The 23877-nt window shown below is 48.7% G+C and overlaps 1 protein-coding gene across 16 annotated transcripts in view; it reads right to left on the bottom strand.

Moving 5' to 3' along the window:
- Positions 1-20631: 20631 nt before the first annotated feature.
- TCF7L2 (transcription factor 7 like 2) overlaps positions 20632-23877 on the bottom strand; it is a 186496-nt gene continuing 183250 nt past the window's right edge. For 8 of the 16 annotated variants that reach the window (XM_087823944.1, XM_087823945.1, XM_087823947.1 and 5 more), the window contains one exon: positions 20632-22791. In XM_087823944.1, the coding sequence (XP_087680070.1) occupies positions 22374-22791 (418 nt within the window). In that variant the 3' untranslated portion in view covers positions 20632-22373. The remainder of the gene's footprint in view (positions 22792-23877) is intronic. The other 8 variants (XM_087823953.1, XM_087823952.1, XM_087823954.1 and 5 more) reach the window with 4 other exon arrangements.

The following is a 23877-nucleotide window of genomic DNA, read 5'->3' as shown; positions in this document are numbered from 1 at the left end:
GAGGCAATGTTGGCTTAAGCTAAGGTGGTCATAGTGGTGATGGAGAGAAGTGGACAGACCCATGCTGGAAGGCAGAGTTGTTCAGACTTGCTCATGTTCAGAAAGTAGAATTGATAGACAGCGCTCATGGATGACTGGATATGGGGGGAGGATGAAGGGAAAGAGGCTCAAGGAACTGTGTGGATGGGAGTGAGCTTTACTGTGAGGGGGAGGGGAGGCTGGGGGAAGAGAGGCTTAGGACACGATCAGGTTTATTAGGCCCTGTTAATTTTTAGATACCTATTCGATAGCTATAGTAATACACACGGCTGTATTTAATATAGCAGCTGAACACACAAAACTGAAGTTCTGGGGAGAGATCAGGGTGGGCATGCATATTTGGGGGCCAAGTATGGTGACTTGCAACGTTATGGGTCTGGGTGGGATTATCTGGAGAGAACACGTGTAGGGAGAGGAGAGCTGAGGAAAGAACTCTGGGTACTCCAGCACTGGGGGGTCTACAAAAGAGGAGGGGCCAGCCAGCAAAGAGACCCAAAGGGACAGCCAGAGAAGTCAGAGGGAAACCAAGGCAGTGTGGGTCCCAGAAGCCAAAGGAAGGGAAGTTCAAGTTGTCTTTTTCCATAATTTTGCTTCATGGCCACCCCCCCCCACCCCCCCCACCCCCCCACCCCCCCCACCCCCCCGCCAAAAAAAACTTCCTAGATCCTCTCACATTCTCCTGAACTACACAGGTACCTGCCTGCCCCTCGGATCCGCTGTTCTCAGAGGTGCCACACCCACCCCGCTGACCAATCCCACAGCAGCCCCTCCCTGCCTCCTTCAGCATTCTGGCACTAAGTGGCTGTGTGGCCCTTGCCAGGTCCTTGCCTCTTCCTGGTTCCCGGTTCCTCCTCCGACAAATGAGGGGCCTGGAGGTGGTGAGCTCTTGCTGACAGTCCTTCCTGTGCCAACATGACTTCGGGCTCTGTCTCTCCCTCCCACACTGAGGCCTCTCCAAGTCTGAGCTCTTCTCCGGTACAGCTCAGAGCTCAAGCCCTCTTCTTGGCAGGCCTTTCTTCCCCTGGAGACCATGCAGCCCCAGTGACCCAGGAGGGCCTGCTCAGAGCAAAACTCATAGGTGGGGCACATCCGATGGCCACAAAAAACCACTTGGAAAGATACCCAGAGGAGTGTCAGGGGAATGCAATGGACCCAGGGCAGGGGTGGTTTGTTTCTTATGTGTCCTGGCCAAGACTGCCCAGTTACAGGAGTTCTCTGCTCCTCAAAGTAAGGCACCCCCAGGGCTGCATCTCCATTTGCCCAGAGAGGGTGACTGTTTCTAATTTGTACAAAAATGTCATATAAGCAGTGCCATGTGACCCCACTTTGGACACGTCCCCTGTATTCCTTGCTCCTGACACTCAGCTTCTCTGAGCTCACTGCCTGGTTTCCATGGGCCTGTCGCCCACTACCTTTAAGTCTACCATTTGCATTCTATAGGGGCACCTACAACTGCCTGAGTTGGCCTCCTGATGTGTGGGGCCCGCCCTGTGTTTCTTTGGGTTCCCTGTTGGGATTATTTAAGCCCCTTGTGTCATATCTCTAGGCCTGCTGCCAGATTGCCCAAAGCCCTGGGAACTTGGCTGCTGCTGAACCAGGGCTGTGCAGCACATTAACACCGCCCCGTGGGCTGCTGTCCTGAAGGGAATGAACACCCCCACCTCTGGCCTCCAGTAGTGACCAGTGTGATTAGTCCAAGGGCTCAGCCACACTTTGAAAGGAGTGTTTGTACTGTGTGTTTCCCTCCACGATACCTCCAAGGCCACATCCCCAAGAGATGGATCCGTGTACCCGTTTTGCTCTTTTTTTTTCTTTTTTTGTGTGTTAGCAACCCATGTTTAATAGGGAGCCGAGTGTGTAGCACACTGTGCCTCCAGCCTGGAGCTCGGTGCTGGCAAGGCACGCAGGCCGGGAAGGCCAGCAGCAGGGGTGGGAGCAGCCAAGAAAAACCCCCAGGCCTCAGGCAGTGGCAGAAGGGCTGCCCGACGGCCTGCTCACCGAGGCCCGGCCTCAGCGCTCCCGGGGACTGGCCTGGCCTGGTGCCAGCAGCTGTTGCTCCGTCCCCTTTGCAGAGAGCCAGGGAGACAAAACAGAGCCCAGTTTTAAAAGAGACACAAAGTGGTCTCTTCACAGAGCCCTGCAGCAATCTGGACCAAACAGCCCGGTGTTCTCACGCAGGAAAGGGGCCTCGAGACGCATAAGGTACAAGAACCATCACGTGCAAGAATTCGGGCTTGGAGAGAGTGAAAAATAATGCAACTTGTGTTTAGCACAGGCCCTGAGCGAAGCGCCTGACACAGACGGCGTCACCTAGCGCAGGAGAATATCAGAAGCTACAGTGAGGGCTCCGTTTTGCAGATCAGAAACCAACGTTCACACTCCTATTGCAATGGCTAACATTTTATAAACTGACGATGCCAAGCTCTGGCAAGGATGCTGAGCAACTGGGACTCTCACACGTTGCTGGTGGGAGCGCAAGTGGCACAGCCACTTTGGAAAACACATGGCAGTGTCCTACGCAGTTAAACACCCACTAACCATAATACCCAGCAAGCCCACTCCTAGGTAAACATTATCCAAGGCAAACGGAACCTGTATGTAAATGTTCACAGTGGCTTTATTTGCAATCAGCAAAAACTGGAAACAAGCTAAATGTCCTTTAACTGAGGAATGGATTTAAAAAGCAGTTCTTCAGTATCTCAGTAGTAAAAAGGAACATGGTATTAATACAGCAGAAACATGAATGGCTCTCAAATGCATGATGCTGAGTGAAAGGAAACTGGAATCACATTATCACACGGTGTATGACTCCATGGATGACATTCTCGTGAAGGAAAAGCCACAGGGACAGAAAATAGATCAGTGGTTGCCAGGGGCTGGGTAGAGGGGATTGAACATAAACGGGCAGAGGGTAATGGGTACATTTTTGGAGAGTTTGGAAATATGTATATGTATATATATCTTGATTCTGGTGGTGGTCCCACCGCAGGATATGTTAGTCAAAACTTACAGAACTGTACACTAAAAAGGGTGACTATTACTATATGCAAATTAAACATACTTTTTTTTTTTTTTTAATGGGAAAAAAATCAGAGTTCAAGATCAGGTTAAGTTGCCCAAAGGCAACCAGCCAGAAAGTGGCAGACTCAAGATTTAAATCCAACCTTTTGACTATTACGCTGGAGACCATCTGGGTCAAGCCCCAGCTGCCAAGAGACCTGACTGGACGCCCCAAAAGACTTAGGGAATGGTAGGTTCTGGGGGGAGCTGGTTTTTTTTTTTTTAAAAATTAACTGAAAGGTAATTTCCAAATCACTTTTCTTTGAGTCTCTCTTGCTACACATGTTTTTAGGTTGCCTGAGAATCCTGCCATGCCTATTACTCAGGTCACTCTAACTCTCTCATGCTTGAGAATTGTGCAGAACCAAGGCCCCAGAGTTGGGGGACCTGGTCATCTTCTTTTACGCCACTATTTGCTGTGTCGCCTTGGATACCTCATTTACTCCTTCCAGACCCCAGTTTCCTTGCCCACCAGATAAGGATCATGTTATCCCCCTCTAGATGAAGTGGGCAGATTAAATGAGAATTGTAGAGCTTACAGTTTTAGCTCTTCATGATCGAATTCAACTGTTTTCTTTTATCTCAGGGGGTGGCATCATTTGCCGCTGCTAATAGAACAGTGAGCACTGGCTGGGTACAAACGATGTGCTATGCAGTTTTCAGACATTTAACCCAGCTGCCAAGCTCGAGGCGGTGCTACCTCATAGAAGAGAAGAGGAAACTGAGGCACTTAGAAATGAAGTAATTTACCAGGATTCCCCAGCTAGGCAGCAGAGCCAGGATTGAACCCGGGCGTCCCCATCTCAACCTCCCACTGCCATCTGGACAGCAAGAATTGGAGGTTACACCTCTTGTCCGTTACGTAAGTTGCACCCTCTGTGGCCCTGTCCCAAAAAGAAACACCAGAAGGAATTTTCTCCAGTCTGAACCCCTGACCTCTCCACCGCTCCACCGCACAAGGGACAAGGGCCGGGAGGACCCTGCTGGGAGGCCGAGGGCCATCGGCCCCCAGAGGGACACAAGAGGAGGGAGAGAAGGCACTTTGGGGGGGATGAGCGAGTGTCTGCCCTCTCTGCTCCATCCAGGAGTTTCATTCCGGCTCATGGTTGCTTGTTATCAGAGCTGACTATGTTCAGGCGAAGGGCGAACATGTTCCTAAATTTATGTCTCTGTGTGCGACCACGACAATGCGTGTTTTGTGTGCTTCTCCCTGAAAAACTCCCCTTGTGACACGGGTGACCCAGCTTGGACTCGGGCTTTCATGTGCGTTACCCATCCGCCTGGCCCCTGCTGGCAGCTTTTCCTTAAAGTCTAAAACGAGGGGCTAACCTTCTCTTCTTGGCTTTTTCTTCCCCGCTCCCTATAATCTTGATTTGACTCACACAAAATGACTCAGTGGGAGACCCACTCAAGAAGGCTTTGACGGGTGACAATGGACGGGCACCTCTACAGAGCCCGGCCCGCCGCGACGGGAGCGGGAGAATGGATTCAGGTTGAAAGATGTCATGTACGTTAACCGATCAGTATCGGTTTTATGTATTTTGTCAAAGGGACATCAGTGGAGCTGGGCCTAGGAGGGCGAGGGGTGCAGAGAAGGGAGATGTGGCCCCCACACACCTTGGCCAAAGGCCTCAGCAGAGATAACAAGCCCAAGAAGCTGGAGTGCTTGAAAGGTAATAATAACGACAATAAGGAAGATTGTTGTGTGTGTCAGCTTTGTCCCACCACAATGGCCCAGGGCCAGGAGGCAGGCAGTCACGGGGGCAGCCCAGCAGCTCCTTCAGAAAGCAGAGGGGCCTCATTCAGGCCAGATGGCTTTCTTCCAGAATAAATGCTCCGATGGGCACCCCTGGAGCAAGCGGAAGCCCCGGGGAGGCACAGGTGAGGAGGGGGAGGGAGCTGAGCTGAAAGGAATGGCTCCCTGCTGGCCACCTTCACAGGGCCAGGCCTGGCACAAAGCACAGGAGCAAGGAGGCCTCGAGCCCGCGTGGGGCCTCGGCCCTGACCTCGATTCTCATGCTGGGAGGAGGTCACCCACAATGTCCTGCTCCCCTGTCAGGATGTCAAGAGAACAGATCTGGCCTCTGGGACATCTCTCCAACATCCCCGAAGGAAAGTGGAATTTCCCACTTAGATTTCTTTGGACCTCTGAGAACTTTTTCTGTCATGTGAATCTCCCTTTGTGAGAGTTTCTAGAACTTTCTCAAGTAGTGAACAGGCTCATAATAGAGTATCTTTGAATCTTCTTTTTGAAGCAGTCCAGGCAGAACAAGCCCAGTTGCTTGGAGGAGGTGGTGTGGGGCAGAGGGTGCACAATGGATTTCTTCAGAGGCCGGCAAGCGGGCCTCAGAGCTGGTTGGAGACCCTCCATGGTGATCCTCTTGGTCCGTGGGTTCATCGGAGGCAGTAAGATGCTGGATCCAGCTCTTACTGGCTTGTGGGAGCTGATTGTTCAACTGCCAGTAATTTTCAAGCCAGTTTTTTTTCTTTTTTTCCACTTAACACAAATTTATTTTCTCTGAGTTCTGGAGGCTAGAAGTCCAAGATCAAGATGCCAGCAGGGTTGATTTCTCTTGAGGCTTCTCTCCTTAGCTGGTATTCTTCCCACAGCACACATGGTTGTCCCTCTATGTGCCATGAGCCAGTTTTTAAAAATTAAGTCATATAAACTTACAACCAAATAAATTACATCAACAGCAAAGGTGATAAACAGTCAAAGCACATCACTTATTTTACTATCACCTATGCTCCTGCGGTTACATATGTCTATTGTATCTACATCGTGAAAATATTATATAATGTTACACTCTGAGCATCTCTTCCCAGCTCCGCATACAGTAATGTCATCTTGATAGACTGAAGCTGGCCATGGTAAGGTATTTATACCATAGAAATTGGCAAATGCTACAATTCTGGACTTTTCCCCCTGAAGTGCTAGTTGTTGAACATTTACCAGTGCACTAGTTATGGGGTGGTCTGGCCCAGCACCTTGGGCACTGGACCAAGTCACTTTATCTAACAAGAGGGAGAAGAGATGGAATGACAAGTTGCTTCAAAGACAAACTATATGAAATTATGAGCGCTTCAGTGTTCCTCGACCCTTTATTCATGCATGCAGGCATTCGATCATTCATCTTCTCTCTCTCTCTAAAAGAAAATACTATATTAAGAAAAAAAGTCATTTCCAACTCTAAGACCTTTTATGACAATCTGATCTAATATCTGCCTTTAATCAGGATAATTCAAGGCCAATAAGTTGAACCTCATGCTGGGCTTAGGAATGGGGGCCAGCAGGAAAAAGTCCATGACTCTGAGGACATCACTTCCCTTTGGCTCCTCTCTCTCTCTCTCTCTCTCTCTCTCTCTCCCTCTCCCTCTCTCTGGGCCTCAGCGGAGAAGGCTGAAGCTGACAGTCCCCCAGCGAGGCATCTGCATTTGAATTGGGGTCTGGTAGGCTGAAAAGCCTTCAGGGCCACAGTAAACAATTCTCATGGGGGATCTCGTACCTTGGGAGCAGAAACACATCACGCAGGGAAGGGCCTTCTCTCTCCTAGAAGGCTGCATTTGGCCAGGGTCCTTTTCTCTCCTGCCCCAGAGAGCACAAGGCAATAGCATCAGTGACTATAGCTAATGTCCATGGAACAGGCCCAAGTGTCAAACACTGGCCCGGGCACTTTAATCTCCTCTGAGCCTCCTGGGAGCAGGCAGTGTCTTAGTCCCATTCCGCAACCAAGGCTTAGAGACGTTCCTTCACTTGGCCGACTTGCTCAGCCAGGAAGCCACACAGCTGGGATCCAGACCCAGGCAGGCTGACAACAGAGCCTCCTTCTTAACCACTATGCTCCGTTGGTTCCCAAGAAGGTGTCCTTTAAGGTGGCCACACAAACCCCCTTCCCCTGCCCATTACCCCCCAAACAGGAGAGCATCCCTGAGCAGGCCCCCACACAGCAATGGGGATATGTCACAGTCTTGCTTTGCTCAAGAGCCTCACCATCTGCAAAACACTTTCAAAATCAACTCTCATTTGCTCTTTATGATTTTGTGAGACCAGCACACATAACGAGGATGGCTCTGCAGAAAGAAAAAGTTAATTCAAATGCCTGTGGGGTCTGGCCTAGGTCACTCAGCCCAGCTGAAGCTCAGTCTCTAGACGCTCAGTCTCTGGACTCCCAGTCCAGTGCTCATTTTACTGCAGCATCAGCATGCATTACCCTCCCCCTCACCCCTGCAGGAGCCCAGTTTCTTAGCTGCACATGAAATCAATTGATCCCTGGAAATGTGTCAACCACTGAGACCAGAAGGCAAGTTCCAAGAGGAGAGAAATACTTGAGATTCCTGTTAAGGAACATTGTTGGGTTTGACCTGAATAACACCAGAGAAAACGGAGAACTAACAATGTCAGACATTGCATAATCACGGCGAAAGACTGAAGCTGGGCTGGGAAAGAAGGAAGTGGGGTAGATTTCAAAGGGGCACCTTTCTCCATGGAGAGGGGGAGGGGAGGGCCCCTGACATATGCGGAGTATCTACTAGGCACCTATTAGGGCAAATATTATTTCAGATCATTGCCATGGCAACCCCATGGCGTAAGTATTACTACCTCCAAGGTACAGATGGGGAAACAGAGGCACTGGGGGTGACTTCACCCTCCAGAAGCAGCGCTGAGATGCCCAAGGGCTCTTCTTCAAACAGGGGGTGAGCTGAGTGATTCAGGACGGTGTTGAAGGGCAAGGACTTTGATAGCCCCAAAGTGGCAACAACCCAGAAATCCATTAACTGGTGAATGGAGAAGCAAAATGCATCATATCCACACGGTGGAACACTATACAACAAGCAAAAGGAAATCACTGCTGATACCAATACCACATGGACAGGCCTCAGAAATATTATACTAAAAAAAAAAAAAAAATCCCTGGTCAGTGTGGCTGAGGTGGTTGGAGTGTCCTCCCAAAACGTGGCAGGTTCTATCCCCAGTCCAGGCATGTGCAGGAGGCAGCCAATCTATGTTTCTCTCTCACATCGCTGTTCCTCTCTCTCTCTCTCCCCCCCTCCTCTCCCTAAAAATCAATAAAATTAAAAGAAATTTAATATTATACTGACCTCTAAGGGGGAGAAAATTGGTTCTTTGGGGGCAAAAAAATTATAAATATTACCATGGTTTGTGGTCCTCTCAAGCTCAGCGGTACCTGACAAATTCGTATTCCCTAGTATTTAATTTCTGTCTTTAGAGAGAATTTTAATTAAATTTAATTTTTCCCCTCGGGGAAGATGAAGATGATCATGAAAGAAAGGTTGAGAAGACCGTGCTAAGTGAAAGAAACCAGACACAAAAGACCATATAATGTGTGATTCCGAGTAGAGGAAATGTGAAGAAAAGGCAAGCCTACGGAGAGAGAAAGGAGGCCCAGGTTGCCTGGGGCTGGGCGTGGGAACCGGAATGAGTGCACATGAAAAAAGGGATCTTTCTAGGGTGATGAAAACATTCTAAAATTGAATTGTGGTGGCAGTTGCTCAACTCTGTGAATTTCCTCAAAGGCATTTAATGGTGCACAATTTTCTGGCATTTAAATTATACTTCTATAAAGCTATTTAAGAAAAAAAAAGGAAGAACCCAGGTTTGGGGATCAGAGAGGCCTGGCTCCAGTTCTAGTCCCCTCAGGGCCCAGGCAGGTCACTCCGGGCCTCAGTGTGCTCCTCCGTAAATTGGGGTTGCTAAGAGAGCTGTGGGGGGCTGTGTGGATCCAAGGAGACCACATACAGCCCTCAGCACTGTGGTGGGAGGTCTGAGGGCTCTAAAGGTGGGACAGACCTAGAAGAACCTTTTCTACATTCAGATGAAATAGCACCTCCCTGAGAGGCCTTCCTTGACCCTCGGAGGTTATTACCCAGTGTGTCACCACGTTCATTTCCTTGTGGCACTTACTGAAACCTCAAGCGGCCCTTTTGTTTATGTGGCCATTGTCTGTCTCCCCACCCTGCACTGGAATGTTGGCTCCAGGGCAGGGGCCTAATCTACACCATCTCTGTGAGCAGGGCACCCTGGCCGTCACAAAGCAGGGATGTAAAAATATGAGCTAAGGTTATTATTATTGTTGTTGCTGGTTGCGTGCAGGCACGTGAGCTCAGTTTGTGCACCTGAAAATCAAACAGTTCTGGAGACTTCATCAGAAAGAATTCTATATCAGGTGTGTGAAGGGGTGAATGATTCTGGGGAAAAAATGTGCTTTAATTATATGAATTCATTGGCCTAGCATGCCTGCTGCAGTGATTCTTATCCTGGGGGCCAGGAAATTCTGAAAACATATGCAGGGTGTTGTTTGTATTTAAGCACATACACTTTCTTGGGGGTGACGGTCATGAGCACGTACCAGAATCGCAGAGGGGATCATGACCGAAGTAAGGCCATGATTCTCTGGTGATCCAGGCGAAATGAAAACTCTTAAGTATGGGAACCTGCCCCCTCCCATCTCTCCTTCTCTCCCTCTTCCCCCCCCCCTCTCTTTCACACACACACACACACCCCCCATCAGAAGCTCCAGCCTATGGAGAACTTGGGCAGGCGCCGACGAGGAATCTTCTTGGAGCGGAGCACAGAGCAGCTGAGACGGGAGTCCAGGGAGATGGGAGTAGGACTGAGACGTGGAGGCTCGCTCCACATCTGTTCCCGGAATATTAAATTGTGAAATTGGAACCTGGGCTGGGCACCCATAAAGCAAGCCGCAAAGAGAGAAAATGAGACGAAACCCCTGCTTGCTTCCTGCCTCTCAGCAGGGCCACCACCTATCGGGAGCCCCTGGGATTGAGCGAGGCACCGTGACGACGGTGGGAGGCTGGGGGGGACCTGGCAGCAGCGCCTTGGGGGCTGCACAGGAGACTGCATGACCAACGGGCTTCTCCAGTGATTTTCCAAAGGGGCGCATGTGTGTGTGTGTGTGTGTGTGAGCTCCAGAGAAAGAGAGAGGAGACACAAAAGTCAGCCACCTACTAGAACAGAGCACACTTCACCATCCACTCTTAAAACAGAGAGTCAGACAGCTGGGGCGGGGACCCAGGAAACCAGCTCCTATTCTCTTAATATCTCGGCCCTCTAAGAATAAACACAAGGAGGGAGAGGCCAGGGGGACGGACTAATTACACCTACCAAGCAACAAATCACTTGGAAAACATAAATACGTTTTCAAGGACACTCCTCTACTAACGAAGCTAAAGTGTTTTTCTTTCAAACCCCAGCAAGAAAATCCAAGGGATGAAACAAACTTAGCTTATTTTAGTTTCTACTCAATTACCTGTTAATGGAAAAAATCTGGCACCAGCCATAATGAGGCGGGCATGAGCTCACTGGTGTGGGGGTCGGCGCTGTCAGGAAAGCTGCAACAAGCCCAGCCTTTATCTGCCTCTCTATAACCCTTTTTAAACGCGCTGTCAGGGAGCCCACGCCGAGCAGGAGGAGAGGAAGGGCTTGGAACCTGCTCCAGGTCTCCGAGGCCCTCTGGGAAAAGGAAAATTGTTGTTGGCAAGTCTGCCTGGCTCCAGAAATTGATCCAGTGCCCCCCACTTGTCCGAGCAGCAGCAGACAGAGCTAAGAATTTTGTTATAATTAAATAGAGTGCTGATTGGTTGCTGGAGGTGGTCTTAAAAGCAGAGAACAAGGGTTACTATTCATAGGAAAAGCCCAGAGTCTTAAAAATCCATCTGTTTCATTCCCAAATTTAGGCCAAAAAAATGCTCACTTGCTGTCTTTAAAAATACCACCTGCTTTGCGATGTTGTATAATGTGCGATTATATAAGGTGGAGGTGGGTGGAGGGGACAGCGGGTGAGAGGATGCGGCCCGGTGGCCCAGCCCCTTCCCGGAGGGGAACAGAACAGAGGCCGTCTGCAGAGGAGGCCTGGCCGTCTGCTCCCAAGGCGACCTCTCCTCCTCAGACGCCCAAAAGCCTGGAGGCACCGAGAGACTGGCCAGCGGCACCTGGGTAAGCTGCAACCAGAGCCCCCAAATGCCAGGCCCTGGGATCCACCTGGCCTCCGGGATCACCATCGGGGTCGCACCCAGGGCTGGGTTGGGCTGTGACCTCGCCCCGAGGCTCACCACAGCCGTGATACAAGTGGAAGAGAAGCATCCAGGCCCTCTTAGGGTGAGTTAGTAGCCTCCTGCAACGCACCACCCTAGCTCGAGGGTGTGGTAGCCATAGGACATAAGGTTCCCAATAGGGCAGCCCCATTTCTCCCAAGTGGACAGATGTCCCGGTCCAGCGCAGTCCCAGCAGCTTTTCCCAAGCCTCAGGGAAATGTCAGGACTCAGTTTCTCCTTAAGATTCTTATTTGCTAGGTAATTGAAGAGATTTGGCTCTCTAGTCATTGGCCTAATTTTAACCCCAGCTCTGCTGCTTTTCAGCTGACTGGTGCTGAACATGTTACTCAGCCCCTTCCCAGGACAAGGGAAACAGGAAGACCTCCCTCATAGTATCTGGGTGAAGAACAAATAAAATGACACGCGCTGTGCCAGATGCCCGGGAGCCTGGTGTGGTGCCTGGCACGTCGGGGGCGCCCGCTAACAGGTGGCTGCTGTATTTCTGGGAACTCCACACTCCAGTCCTTCGTCACACCAGAGTCTATAAATCTGGACACCAACCCGGGATCGGGAACAAGTCTCAGAGCTGGCAGCGGAATGAAAATTCCCCACATCAAAGCCAGTTAGGAGAGGATTCAAGGCAGCAGGTGGTTGCTGGAAAGATCCCTGGTCTAGATTGCAAGGAATCGTGGCGTTTAGCCTAGACCCTGCCAGCACCCAGCTGTGTGGCTTCAGGCAAGACACTCTTGGGGCCCCTTCTCTGGGCTTCAGTTTCCTCTGGTCCTTCTTTCCAGCTCTTAGAGAAGAGGCAGCCCGATTCCATTCAGAGCAGCTACTCTTGCCTACAAAGTCCTCCTGGACTTCCCACCCCGAAGGATAGAACTTACACGTCTCCATGCCTCCCTCTTGGGAATTCTGATGCCCCAGGAGGGGATGGGGGCTACACAAGGAGCCCCCTCCGCACCCCACCACCAAGGGTAGGCCCAATCTCAGGAACATGCCTACAATTTCCCATTTCACCCTCCCTGTCAACCCTTGCATCCTAGAAAGCAAATGTAGACACCAGAATGGTTTCCAGCAGGGTTTTACCTGAAAAATTAATAGAAATTTAATGTTTCATTGTTAGTTATCCTTAGAGACCATTCCAGAAGCCCTGCTCCATCCACATTTTTCACTGTGAATTTCCTTCTACACTTGGTGTCGTAAAGCAAACAGGAATGTGGGTGGGGCGGTGGGCACTGCAGAGCTTGTTTTCAGTAGCAGCCATCACTAGCTTTAGAGTCCAGAGGAAGGTGGCATTGCTTAACCCGCTTTCTTCTTAATTCCATGAGACAAGCGAATAGGGAGCATTAAGCTTTTGTTCAAAAGGCTTGTTTCATGACGTTTAACAGTGGTGACCTGCTCCTGAGGCCCTGCACTGTATGCCACACTGTAATCATAGCTACAGTCTTTTATTTCCTGCTCCATGCAATACACACAACCGAGAGGCCTTCTGTCCCCTCACCCATCCCATAGCACCTTCGGCATTTCAGAAGAATGGAGCATATATCATCCACGAAAAAAATCCAGAGGAATCTTGAGTACACTGGGTGAGAACAACCCATCTATGGTATAAAAACTGTCATTTATTCATCCATTCTACTATTGATGGGCAGCTAGGTTGTGTCCAATTTGGGGCCCTTATGAATGAAGCTGCTGAAATTTTAAAATAACACGATAATTTCAAAAAGTCAAATATCTAGGAATAAATTTAATGAAAGGTGAGCAAAAGCTCTGTACAAAAAACTATAAAACATCTGTTACAAGCTGAATTGCATAACCACCCTTACCCCCCAATTCATAGGTTGAAGTCCTAACTCCCTATAGCTCAGAATGTGACTGTATATGGACATAGGGCCTTTAAAGAGGTAATTTAGGTAAAAAGATGTCATAAGGGTGGGCCCTAATCCTATATGCCTGGTGTCTATCAGCACAGGAGGTTTGGATACCAACACACACAGAGGAAAGACCATGGTAAGGACAAAGCATGAAGGTGACCATTGGGCAAGCCAAGGAGAGAGGCCTTAAAAGAAACCAAAACTACGAACACCTTGATCTTAGACTTCTAGCCTCCAGAACTGTGAGATAAAAAATTTCTGTTGTTGAAGCTATCCCATCTGTGGTATTTTGTTATGGCAGCCCCACCAAACTAATAGAACATTGTTGAGGGAAATTAAGGAATACTTAGATAAGTGGAGGGGTAGGCCATGTTCATGGATTACAGGACTCAATATTGTTAAGATGTCACTTCTCCCCAAATTGTACAACAGATTCATCACAATCATAATCAACAGTCGAGCAGGTTGGTCCAGCCAGTGTGGCTCAGCGGTTGAGCACTGACCTATGATCCAGGAGATCGCAGTTTGATTCCCTGTCAGGCACACGCCTGAGTTGCGGGTTTGACCCCCAGTAGAGTGCATGCAGGAGGCAGCCAATCAGTGACTCTCTCACTGTTGATGTTTCTCTCTCTCCCCTCTCCCTCTCCCTTCCTCTCTCTGAAATCAATAAAGACATACTAAAAAAACAAAAAAGTCCAGCAGGTTGCATGTTTGTGTATGTGTATATGGAAATCGACAAGCTAATTCTAATAATTATATGGAGATGCAAATGGCCCAGAAAGTCATGATAATCTTGACGGAGAACAAAACTGAAGGACTTCTATGCTGTATAGCAAGACTTATTACAGAGATCGAGTAATTAAAACAGTGTGGTATTAGCACCAAGGTAGGAAAAGATCAATGGATAGGGTGTCAAGAAACAGATACACCACTGTCATTTGAATTACGCTGGGTCAAACGCATATCCACATAGACACAAATGAACTTTGACCCCTGCCTCATATTGAAACAGTGTAGGGACTTGGGCCAGGGAGTGGAAAAATACCACGTAGCTGGGAAGCCAAGTTAAGACCAGGTGACCAGAAGGATAAGCTGACCACAGAATGTCACCACCCTCCATTCCCTGCTCAGAAAGAAAAAAAAAAAAAGGCAGAATTTTATCTCCCTTCTAACCACTTGCTTTACCTACCCTGACATGGAAAATTCCACAAGCCTGCCATTTTCAAAAAGCCTGTCTTGGTACAAGCCCACTATGTCTCCAGCTTATAAAAGCAGCCAAGCACAGCCAGCCCCCCAGCCAGCTCAGAGGACCTGCCCTTCCTCTGTGCTGCCTCCCTTGTGCTCGAGCATAAGCTTAATAAAATCTGTCTGGAAATTTCGCTGGAATTTTCTCTCTATTTTTCTCTTGGGGAACACAAGAGCCCCAATGCTAGTAACAATATCAGACACCAAAATCAACTCCAGGTGGATCATAGACCTAAGTATGAAATGTAGGAGGGTAAAGCTTCTAGGAGAAAAGGAGAATATATTCATAAATTTGGAGCGATGAAATATTTAGGTGGGATTTAAATGCATCAACCATAAAAGATTGCTAAATTAAACTCGAATAAAATAAAATAAAACCCTTTGCTCATCAAAGACACTCTTTAAAAAGAAGTTTCATTGACCTGTTAACAGTATCTATTGAGCACTTACCCCATATGAGGCTGTGTCCTTGGTTCTGTGGATAGAGTGGGGGCAGAGACACCATCTCCGGCCTCCAGGAGCTTACCTTCCAGAGCGGGGCTTGGCAGGCTTTTTCTGTAAAAACCCAGATAGTAAATAGTTTTAGGCCTTATGAGCCACAAACAGTCTCTGTTGAAAATAACAATTCTTCCTTCACCATTCTTTAAAAATGTAAAATTGTTCCTAGCTCACAGCCCTACAACAACAGCCTGGCCTGGCCTGCAAGCTATTGATGGACAAACCCCTGGTCTAGAGAGAAGGAAAGATTGATGATAAACAGAAAGACAAATAAACCCACACATAACTTCAAATCTGGGTGTGCTATGAACGTAATAGAGGGGCGCTCTGATAAGTAATAGGGCCGGGAAGGTTATTAGTGCTCCTTCACCTGTGTGCTCCCTACACCTCTCAGTTCCCTCTGGCATGGGGGCGGCCTCGACACTGCGCTCTGCTCAACGGAATACGGGCAGAAGTGGCGTTCTGGTGGGCTTCCATTCTCTCCCTCGCCCATGGGCATGGAAGTGTCTCTGAGGCGGCCAAGAAGTAAACTTGGTTAAGCTGTTCATATTTTAGGGTCTGTTTGTTAGCAGCTGCATAGTCTAGCCCAGCAACTTTCAAACCGGTGCGCCGCAAGAATTTTTCAAACCTGCAATACCTGACTGCTCAGGGGCACTGACCTCTTTTCCCTTAGACTGTCAAATAAAAATATGACAACAGCCAACACAACTTGAGTAGCCGTCTGGGGTGAAAGAATCAAGAGAAATTTTTTTTTAAGATCAGCCAAAAATATATTTTTTGGTGTGCCACAGAATTTTTGTAATTAGATTACGTGCCATGAGATGGAAAAGTTTGAAAGTCGCCAGTCGGGCCTACTCTAATACCAGAGACCTCATGTAGGCTGACATATGAGAAGAGGCAAAGCAGTAGATTCTATTTCATTCCATTTTGTTTTCAAAATGCTGGCCTTGGCCTGTTCAATGGATTTCCTAACCTATCAATCTGAGAAACCTATATAATATGTATATACAGTATTGGAACACATATTACCTCTAATTTTCTTCCTATTCTAGGATTCTACAATGTCTAGCACCGAGTCCAAATAGCTCAAGCTATGTAATTATCAGCTGTCTTTATGGTTAATATGTGCACAGAAACCACAATGAGAAAAAACTCCAGCACACAGACAGGGATAGAGAACACCTGGAGGTCTCGGAGCAAAGGCCATGAATCAAATTAGCTCCACCCTCTGCTTGTCTCCAGCTCCTCAGATGGTCTGTGTCTTCCTAAGGAGCAGCAGAGAGTGGTGTTCAGCTAAGCAAGTTCCCGCGCCAGGCTGCCTGGGTTCAAATCCTGGGCTCAATGCTTCCCAAGTATGTGCCTTTGAAAAAGCCACGTAACCTCCCTAAGTGTCACTTTCTACATTTGTGATGGACATAAAAGCACTTTCTATCCCCATGAGGATTAAATGAGAAACACAGGTAGGGATTTAGCACATCCTCCTTGTTTATATAAAGTCACTTCCCAGATGAGCAGCTTGTCCAGGCCTCAGGAATATTGGTGGCCCATTTCTTTAAAGGCTCCGTCCTGAAGGAAGGTGCGGGACTTAGCTGGGCAGGAAAAATGGAGACCAAGCTGACTCCACCCAGACCTGTGTGCCGGTGCCTAGCACAGTACCTGGTGCAAATAAGTGTTCAAGAAATAGTTGCTGAATGAATGAATGAATGAGTGAATGAATGAATGAATCAATCAATCAATCAATCACCAATGTGCCTACTCAGAGCTCCCATCAAGTGTACTCACAAATTGCCAGCTTTAAAAAGCCACACGCTCCAGAGCCAGAGTTCGCCCGCGCTGCCCCCAGGACCATGCCAGGACTCCTGCAGGCTTCGGCCATTGCCACGATCTGAAAGGAGAGATGGGGAAGCCTACACCAGATGGGGCTCCTTTAGAAAATCAAACCTAAAGCCCTGCTTAGTAATTCCCAGCTCTGGGTTCAGGCACTTGCTTTGAGACACCGATCACAAGAGACTTTAAGGCTATTCCTCAGTTTCTTTCCAAAGGGCCTTAATTAAAAACACATTTCTGTATCCCAAAAGCACTCCAGCCAGATCTGCGGCTCCCCAAAAGTTGGAAGAAACTGTCACAGGGCCATGAAGGTTCCGGTACAATGAGTGGCTGTAGGGGAGTCCCAGCGTCCCGGGCCATGGCCCCTTGACAGTGAGGATGTGGATCTCCCTGGGATTCTCTGACCTGGCTCTGAAGAGCAAGCAGGACTAGCAGAATCCCAAAGAAAAATAAGGAAAACACACAGTTGTGACCGGTCTTCTGCTTTTATAACAATAAACACTTTTATCATTTGCTATTCCAGGTCTCTGCATTCTAGCACTCCTAAGAATCTGTCAGAATGAGGACACTGTCACCAATTGTTAGCTGATGACACAGAGGCTCAGAGAGATTAAGGAATCACCCAAAGACACACAGTGAGGGTGTTGGATGGACTCTCCAAGCACAGGTTTGCTGCACTGCTCCCAGGGGCTTCCTCTCTTCAAATCCTGGATCCGGATGAAAGGCCCTTCTGACCCTATGTGCATCCACATCGTGAGAATAAAAGGCACCTGCTATTATCTGAAATGGAAAACCATCTACTATAATCATCACTTTCACACAGGCTTGTCCAAAACCACCACCAGCAGCCCATTCTGGAGGGTTCTGTGCAAGACTGCAGCCGTCCCAGAATGGGCAAAGCCTCTGCAGTGGGCTGAAGGGTGGGCCCCTAAAATTCATGCCCACATCCTAATCCTAGAACCTGTATTAATTTATATGGCAATGGGATTAAGTTAATGATCTAGAGATAGTGGCTTATCCAGGTTCTCCAGGTGGGTCCCAAATATAATCACACATATCTTTATGAGAAGCAGCAGAGAGACTTTGGGGACAGACACAGAATAGGCAGTGATGTGAAAATAGAGGCAGAGATTTGAGCAATTTGGCTAAAAGATGAGGAACACCCAGGATTTCAGGCAGCCACCAGAAGCTAGAAGAGACGCGTAACAGATGAGGCTCTAGAACATCCGGAGGGACCCATCTGCTTCTGGACTTCCAGTCTCCAGAGCTGTGATAGCTGCTGATGGAAGCCATGGAGTTTGTGTTAATTTGTTACAGCAGCCACAGGAAACTAATACACTCTCTGAATATGCAAACTGACTTGGTCAGGCCCCAACAGGTAGAAGTGATGAGTGGCTCAGAGACTGAGAGTTAGGGGCTCCTAGATGTTGTCTCGGGGTCTCATGGTACCAAAAACCCCACAGGTCTATTTTTCATGGATGCAACAAGAAGATGCTCAGTTTAAAACAAACTCTGGAGTGTTGAAGGGCAAGGGCTTGGGCTGCCATCTGGGAGACTGGAACCTGGACTGCTGAGAATGAGATAAGCTTGGGGGGAAAATTCCATATTAAGGTGTAAAGAAGATCCCTGAAGTATAACGAATGTTGGCGGGAGGGCAGTAAGTGGCTAGGTGAGCTATTATTTTGAATTTTAGAGATCTGCATGCTGGCTGATGGCAGAGGGACCGACCTTACCCTCACCTGGCTTTTTTCTTTTTGGCCTTTGTAACAAGAGCACTGGGTTACATTCCAACATGGCTGAAAGGATTATGGGGTACCTGAGACACCTTGGGAGTTCTGAGAACACAAAATTTGAGAGCATTGTGGAAACTTTCCATTCTCCTGCTTCCCGTAACACGGGTGTTGAGTTGGCCAACTCTGTTCATTCCTTCGACAAATATACATGGAGCACCCCCTACGCACCAGGCACTGAACCAGGACCCCAGTATATGGCAGTGAATGCAGAAGCCAGTCCTGCCTTCCTGGAGGGTCTCTCTGAGGAGTGCCTCTGTCCCCCAGGCAACATCTGGCAATGTATAGATACGCTTCTGGTTGTCATGACTGGGGAGGAGCTGCTGGCACCTAGTGGGGAGAGGCCAGGGATGCCAACATACTACAATGCATAGGACAGTCTCCCACCACTAAGAATTCTGCGACCCAAAATGCCAAAGGAACTGAGCATTGCCACATGACATGACAGTGGATGAAGGTATGAAAGGGGAGAACAGGAAGCTGTTAGGGCACCTGGAGACATTACCCACCTTCTATGGTCTCTGCAGAGACCAGAGGATGACCAGGAGTATTCAGGTGGGAAATGGGGAGTGGGCTGCAGGAACAGAGCTGAGCCTTCCGGGCAGAGGGAAACAGCATCTTTGAAAGTGGAAATGGAAAAATACTTTGAGGTAGCTGACCTCTCTCCCCCAGCTAGGGGGGGCAGTGATTGCGGGAGGCAGAGGAAGAGCAACGAGAAAAGCTTCAGGGCTGTCCCAGCGTGGTCTGGAGGACCACCTTGACGATGCAGGGCGGCACAGCTGTGTTAAGAGCGCAGGCCACGAGTCAGAGACGACTTTCAATCCCCGCTCCGCCCCACATGCTATGTGACCTTGGACAAGACACAAACCCCGAGTGTCTAACCGGGGTTTCAGAACATAAAGCAGAGGGTGGAGGGGACCATAATCCCCCTCAGGTGGCGGCGTGGGATGAAATGAGAAGACACACAGGAGCAGCTCGGCATGCTCCGCACTGCCACTGCCACTGCCACAAATAGATACTGTTCCTGTTTGTGTTTGCAAAGGTCACCCGGGGGGCAGTGTGCAAAATAAAATGGGGCAGGACAACCAGAATCACTCCTCCCTGGGAACACAGAGCTAAAAGGAAAAACAAAATACCGAGATTTCACAAAGCAAGAGCTAGCAGGTGCAGAGCAGGGCTTCGGACTGACTGCAAGGTCCTGATGACAACACTGTGTAACCTTACGTAACAACAGTGGCCACACGGTCGGCCTCCACACCCGCTGTAGTCACTCCTTTAAGGTTTGCTTGTCCTAGTAAGTGAACATCAACCGCATACATCGGTCCATCTTATTCGGCCTGAGAAACGAAGGCCACAGAAACCTCAGGAAGATCTTCATGGCCTGAATGATGATAATGACCTCGCACCCTGGCCAAGGCAGAGCCTTGGGCCCCCAGACTCCTCCACACAAATCTCTAGGTAAACCGCCTGGATCCAATTTTCCAGACAGCTTCTTGCTCAAGTTGCTCACTGCCAGAGAAAGAAAAAGGGTTTTGAGTTGACACCCTGGCACCTCTGCTTGTGCACGGCTCTTGGAAAGCACTTGAGCCACATCAATGGTCCTTAAACGGGAACGATGCGGTTTCTCGTTTGTTAATCTTCACCTGAGGATATTTTTCCATTGCTTTTTCAGAGACTGGCGGGCGGGGGGGGAACACATCGATATGAGAGACACATCAACTGGTTGCCTCCCACATGCCTCCTGACTGGGGACCGGGATCTAACCCACAACCCAGGTATGTGCCCTGGACTGGGAATCGAACCCGAGACCTTTTGGTACCCAGGCCGACGCTCTAACCACTGAGCCATGACGGCCAGGGCACAACGTGGTTTCTTAATTCCACTCCTGGTGAACTGTCTCACTGCCCGGAATTCGATCCCTTGGGCTCAACACCGTGAGTGGGACAACGAGGCTGCATCGGAGTGACGGCTTCACAGCCAGGAGAGTGGCACGTGGTCTGTAACTGTGCTTTGCTTTCAGAAATGAACTTACAGGGGACACAAGGTGCCCAACAGGCATTCCCAATAAGTGGGTGGGGGAGAACCAACCCTCTAAAGAGTTCAAGACCACGTCTGGGTATCTGAGCCCCGCCCGCAGCCCACGCCAGCCACGGGATCGCAGGTTCGGGCGGCAGAGCCGGTTTCCCCGGAGATAAGATGCAAATCACAGACACACGTGACCAGCCTTCATGTGCACACACTAAGTTGCTTTTATTAATCCAGTACGGCATGCTACAGATACTGTACAGCATGAACATTTATTCATTACAAAAATGGCTTCCAAACCATTAGAAATGAAACTGGGATAAGAGCATAAAACGGAACAGTAACATCACAACTGTTAGGAAACATTCAAAGTATTCACAAAAAAAAAAAAAAAAAAAAAATGTTATCGTTAGCATCTTAATAAACCAGAGAAAAATCGGAGACAGTTTTACAATCGCTTCATGTCAACTACAATGGCACTGAATGAACAGGTTTCAGCTTTATACAGCATTTTGCAACATCAACATGCCTAGGTTTTTTTTATTTTTAAAGTCTGCTACCTACTTGTACGTCGTATGTGTACATAAAAGCGGCAGCTGGGTTTTTTTTCCTTTTAAGAGTAATCTAATATACAGAATTTTGGCCCTTAAGGGTTTATACCTCTTCATTTAAAATGCTTTTTCTGGACAATCTGCTACCAAACACATCTTGTTATAGGTGACATTAAAACTACACACAAATCTACCTATGTAACATCACAGCAAAACATGATGAACGAAAATTACAGCATCGGAAAAGAGGGAGAAAGCTAAAGTCACTGAGAATTTTGGCACATAAAGTTTTGCACAGTCAGTCCACGTCCTCGGGGTGCAGGGCATTCGACTGTGAGTTCAAAGGGGAAACGGGACGGTCCCCACCGTCGCTCATACAGCGTCGCTAAAATTCCCTCCCTAATTTTCAAGTCTTGTTTCACATAATGGCTTTTAAAGCAACTTCTGTTAATGCTACTGATCCTTTAATGCAACTATTCACGTCCATTTGGCGGAATCTGGGTTTCATACAGGGGAAAAAAAATAAAGTCGTCGAAAATGGAAACAAAAAAATATATATACACATTTTATATATAAACTTAAAAACCTTGTACAAATGAGTTGTTATATATAAGATGCTGATGCTAAGGGGGAAAAAGACTTTATACAGTTTCAAGAGAAAAGGAAAACATATCTTAAAGGGGACGACATACAGGTTCGACGAGCAATCTCTAAAGCAATAAATACTACTGGTCCGACAGCGCTGTGATTCCATTCATTGTTGAGTAGCAACCCCTCCCCCCAAAAGAACAACACCATGGAACAAGGTATATTAACACATTTTAACCCTTTGTTTCTGTACATTTAAACAATAACAAGTAACATCACAATAAAAGTCGTTTCACACGGAAGAAAGAAAGAGAAGTAGCGGCACTGCATTCGTGGTGCCCTTGTGGTTTAAAAACCAGATGTAAAATGATTGGTTCGCAAGCTCGTATTTAATACAAATAATACAGAACCAACTCCTTCGGGAGGGCTGCTTCGAAACGGCTGCTTTTTTTTTTTTTTTCCCTTTTTGTTTTTTAATCAGTCTTTTAAAACTAAGCTATCCGAACTACATAACAGTTATGTATATATATATATTTTTTAAACGCTACAAAGACTTTAAACAGCTGTTGATAAAAATTTTGGTAGAATCATGAGGTTCTTCTCTCATCTACATATTTAAAAGGAGAAATTGAAATAAGAATGGGTCAAATATTGACCAATGAACTCGATAAACATTAACTAATGTAGCCACGTGGCACAAAATTAAAGAGTACAAAAACGAAACCTTTCCCAAGAGGGGGGAGAAGATAGAGAAAAGCAAAATGAAACACTACACAAAACAACCAGGGCCAAGGAAGCTAAAGCTATTCTAAAGACTTGGTGACCAGGGAGAGCGGCTGGGGCTGGGGCCCGGCCAGGGCGCCGTGGGAATGTACGGAAGATGTCGAAGGCTGGGCGACGGAGGAGGGGGGCAGGACGGGCGGCTGCAGGGCGGGGGGCAGGTCCAGGGCCCCGTTGGGACAGAGGGCGGGGGCCTTGCCGTGGGCGGCCTCGGCAAGCAGGAGGGCGGGCGGCGGCATCAGGGCCAGGTGGGCCAGGGGGTCGGGCTTCAGGGACAGCGAGAGCGGCTGGGTCTGCTCAGTCTGTGACTTGGCGTCCTGGGGAGGGGAGCCTAGCAGGCCGGGGGAGGGAGGAGGCGAGTCTAGTAAGCTTCCATCTGAAGAGGGTGGACTGAGGCAGCTGCCTTCACCTTGTATGTAGCGAACGCACTTTTTTTTTCTCCTAGAAACAGGGGAGAGAGTTTCTGTGAATAGAGGGGCAGAGGTGCCGAGGGAGAGAGTCGAGCCGAAGCCGCCTGACTGCTGCCCCGGGGGGACCGCACGCCCGTGGCCAGAGCGCTACGGAGGTCCACGGGGTGCGGTGCCCACGTCGCTCCTGCCCACACCTAAGGCTGCTCTGGCCAACCAAGTATTTAACTGTATCGAACTCCCTACCTACCTGCTTCCCCGACCCCCCCTAAATACCCGTGACCCCCCCCCTGCCCAGGTGTCGGGGAGCAGGCTAGCGGATGCCACCTGTACGCGGTGGCACCGACTCGCTAGGGAGTGAGATGAACTAAAAAACTTATTTCTCTTTGGGCTTAAACATTCCCTCGCTCTGCCATCAGACCCCGCCCCACGCCCACCCGCACCCCCACCCCCGATGGTGTGCGTGGGTGTGCGTGTGTGTGTGCGTGAAGAGAAAGACAGAGCTCCTTCCCAGGCGCCTCATCCGAATGTGAAACTCTGAAAATGCTGACTAGTGAGCCCACAGAGCTGAAGGCAGCGCTGCTAGCAAGAGGCTTAAAGTTTCCAACACACCAGCACCAGCACCAGCACCAGCACCACCACCAGCACCCCCAGCAGCCGCTGGCGCCCAGAGGGCTGTGGGGCGTGTCTGTTAAGAACCACACCAAATCAAGAGGGTCAGAATCAGGCGGGAGGGGGGAAAACAAAAAGAAAACAAAATGAACTTAAATGAAACAAAAGAACGAAAACGAAAAATAAAGAACGAAAAAGAAAAAAGAAAGAAAAAAAAAACCACCAAAAACAGGCAGAAGAGGGGAAACCAAGGTGGGGGAGGGGAAGGAATGAGAAAAACAGAAAATGATCCAGAGGAACAAGAATAACTGGTCGTATGGCCTGCAGGTTGTGGATTCGATCAGGATCCAGGCTGGATCTTTTTCATTTTTATTTTTTAAGACTGGGGGTCTTCCCCTCCCCCACCCCAGAGTGAGAAGGCGGGAAAGGAGAGGCGTGAGGATGGCGTGGAGGGCGCAGCAGGTCAGGAGGACGCGAGGACGAGAAGGCGTGCCGGGGTCGTGGCGTG

The sequence above is a fragment of the Miniopterus natalensis genome, chromosome 14 (assembly GCF_054644295.1).
Source record: "Miniopterus natalensis isolate mMinNat1 chromosome 14, mMinNat1.hap1, whole genome shotgun sequence".
Classification (NCBI taxonomy): Eukaryota; Metazoa; Chordata; class Mammalia; order Chiroptera; family Miniopteridae; genus Miniopterus; species Miniopterus natalensis.
This window is presented reverse-complemented; position numbering and strand designations above follow the sequence as displayed.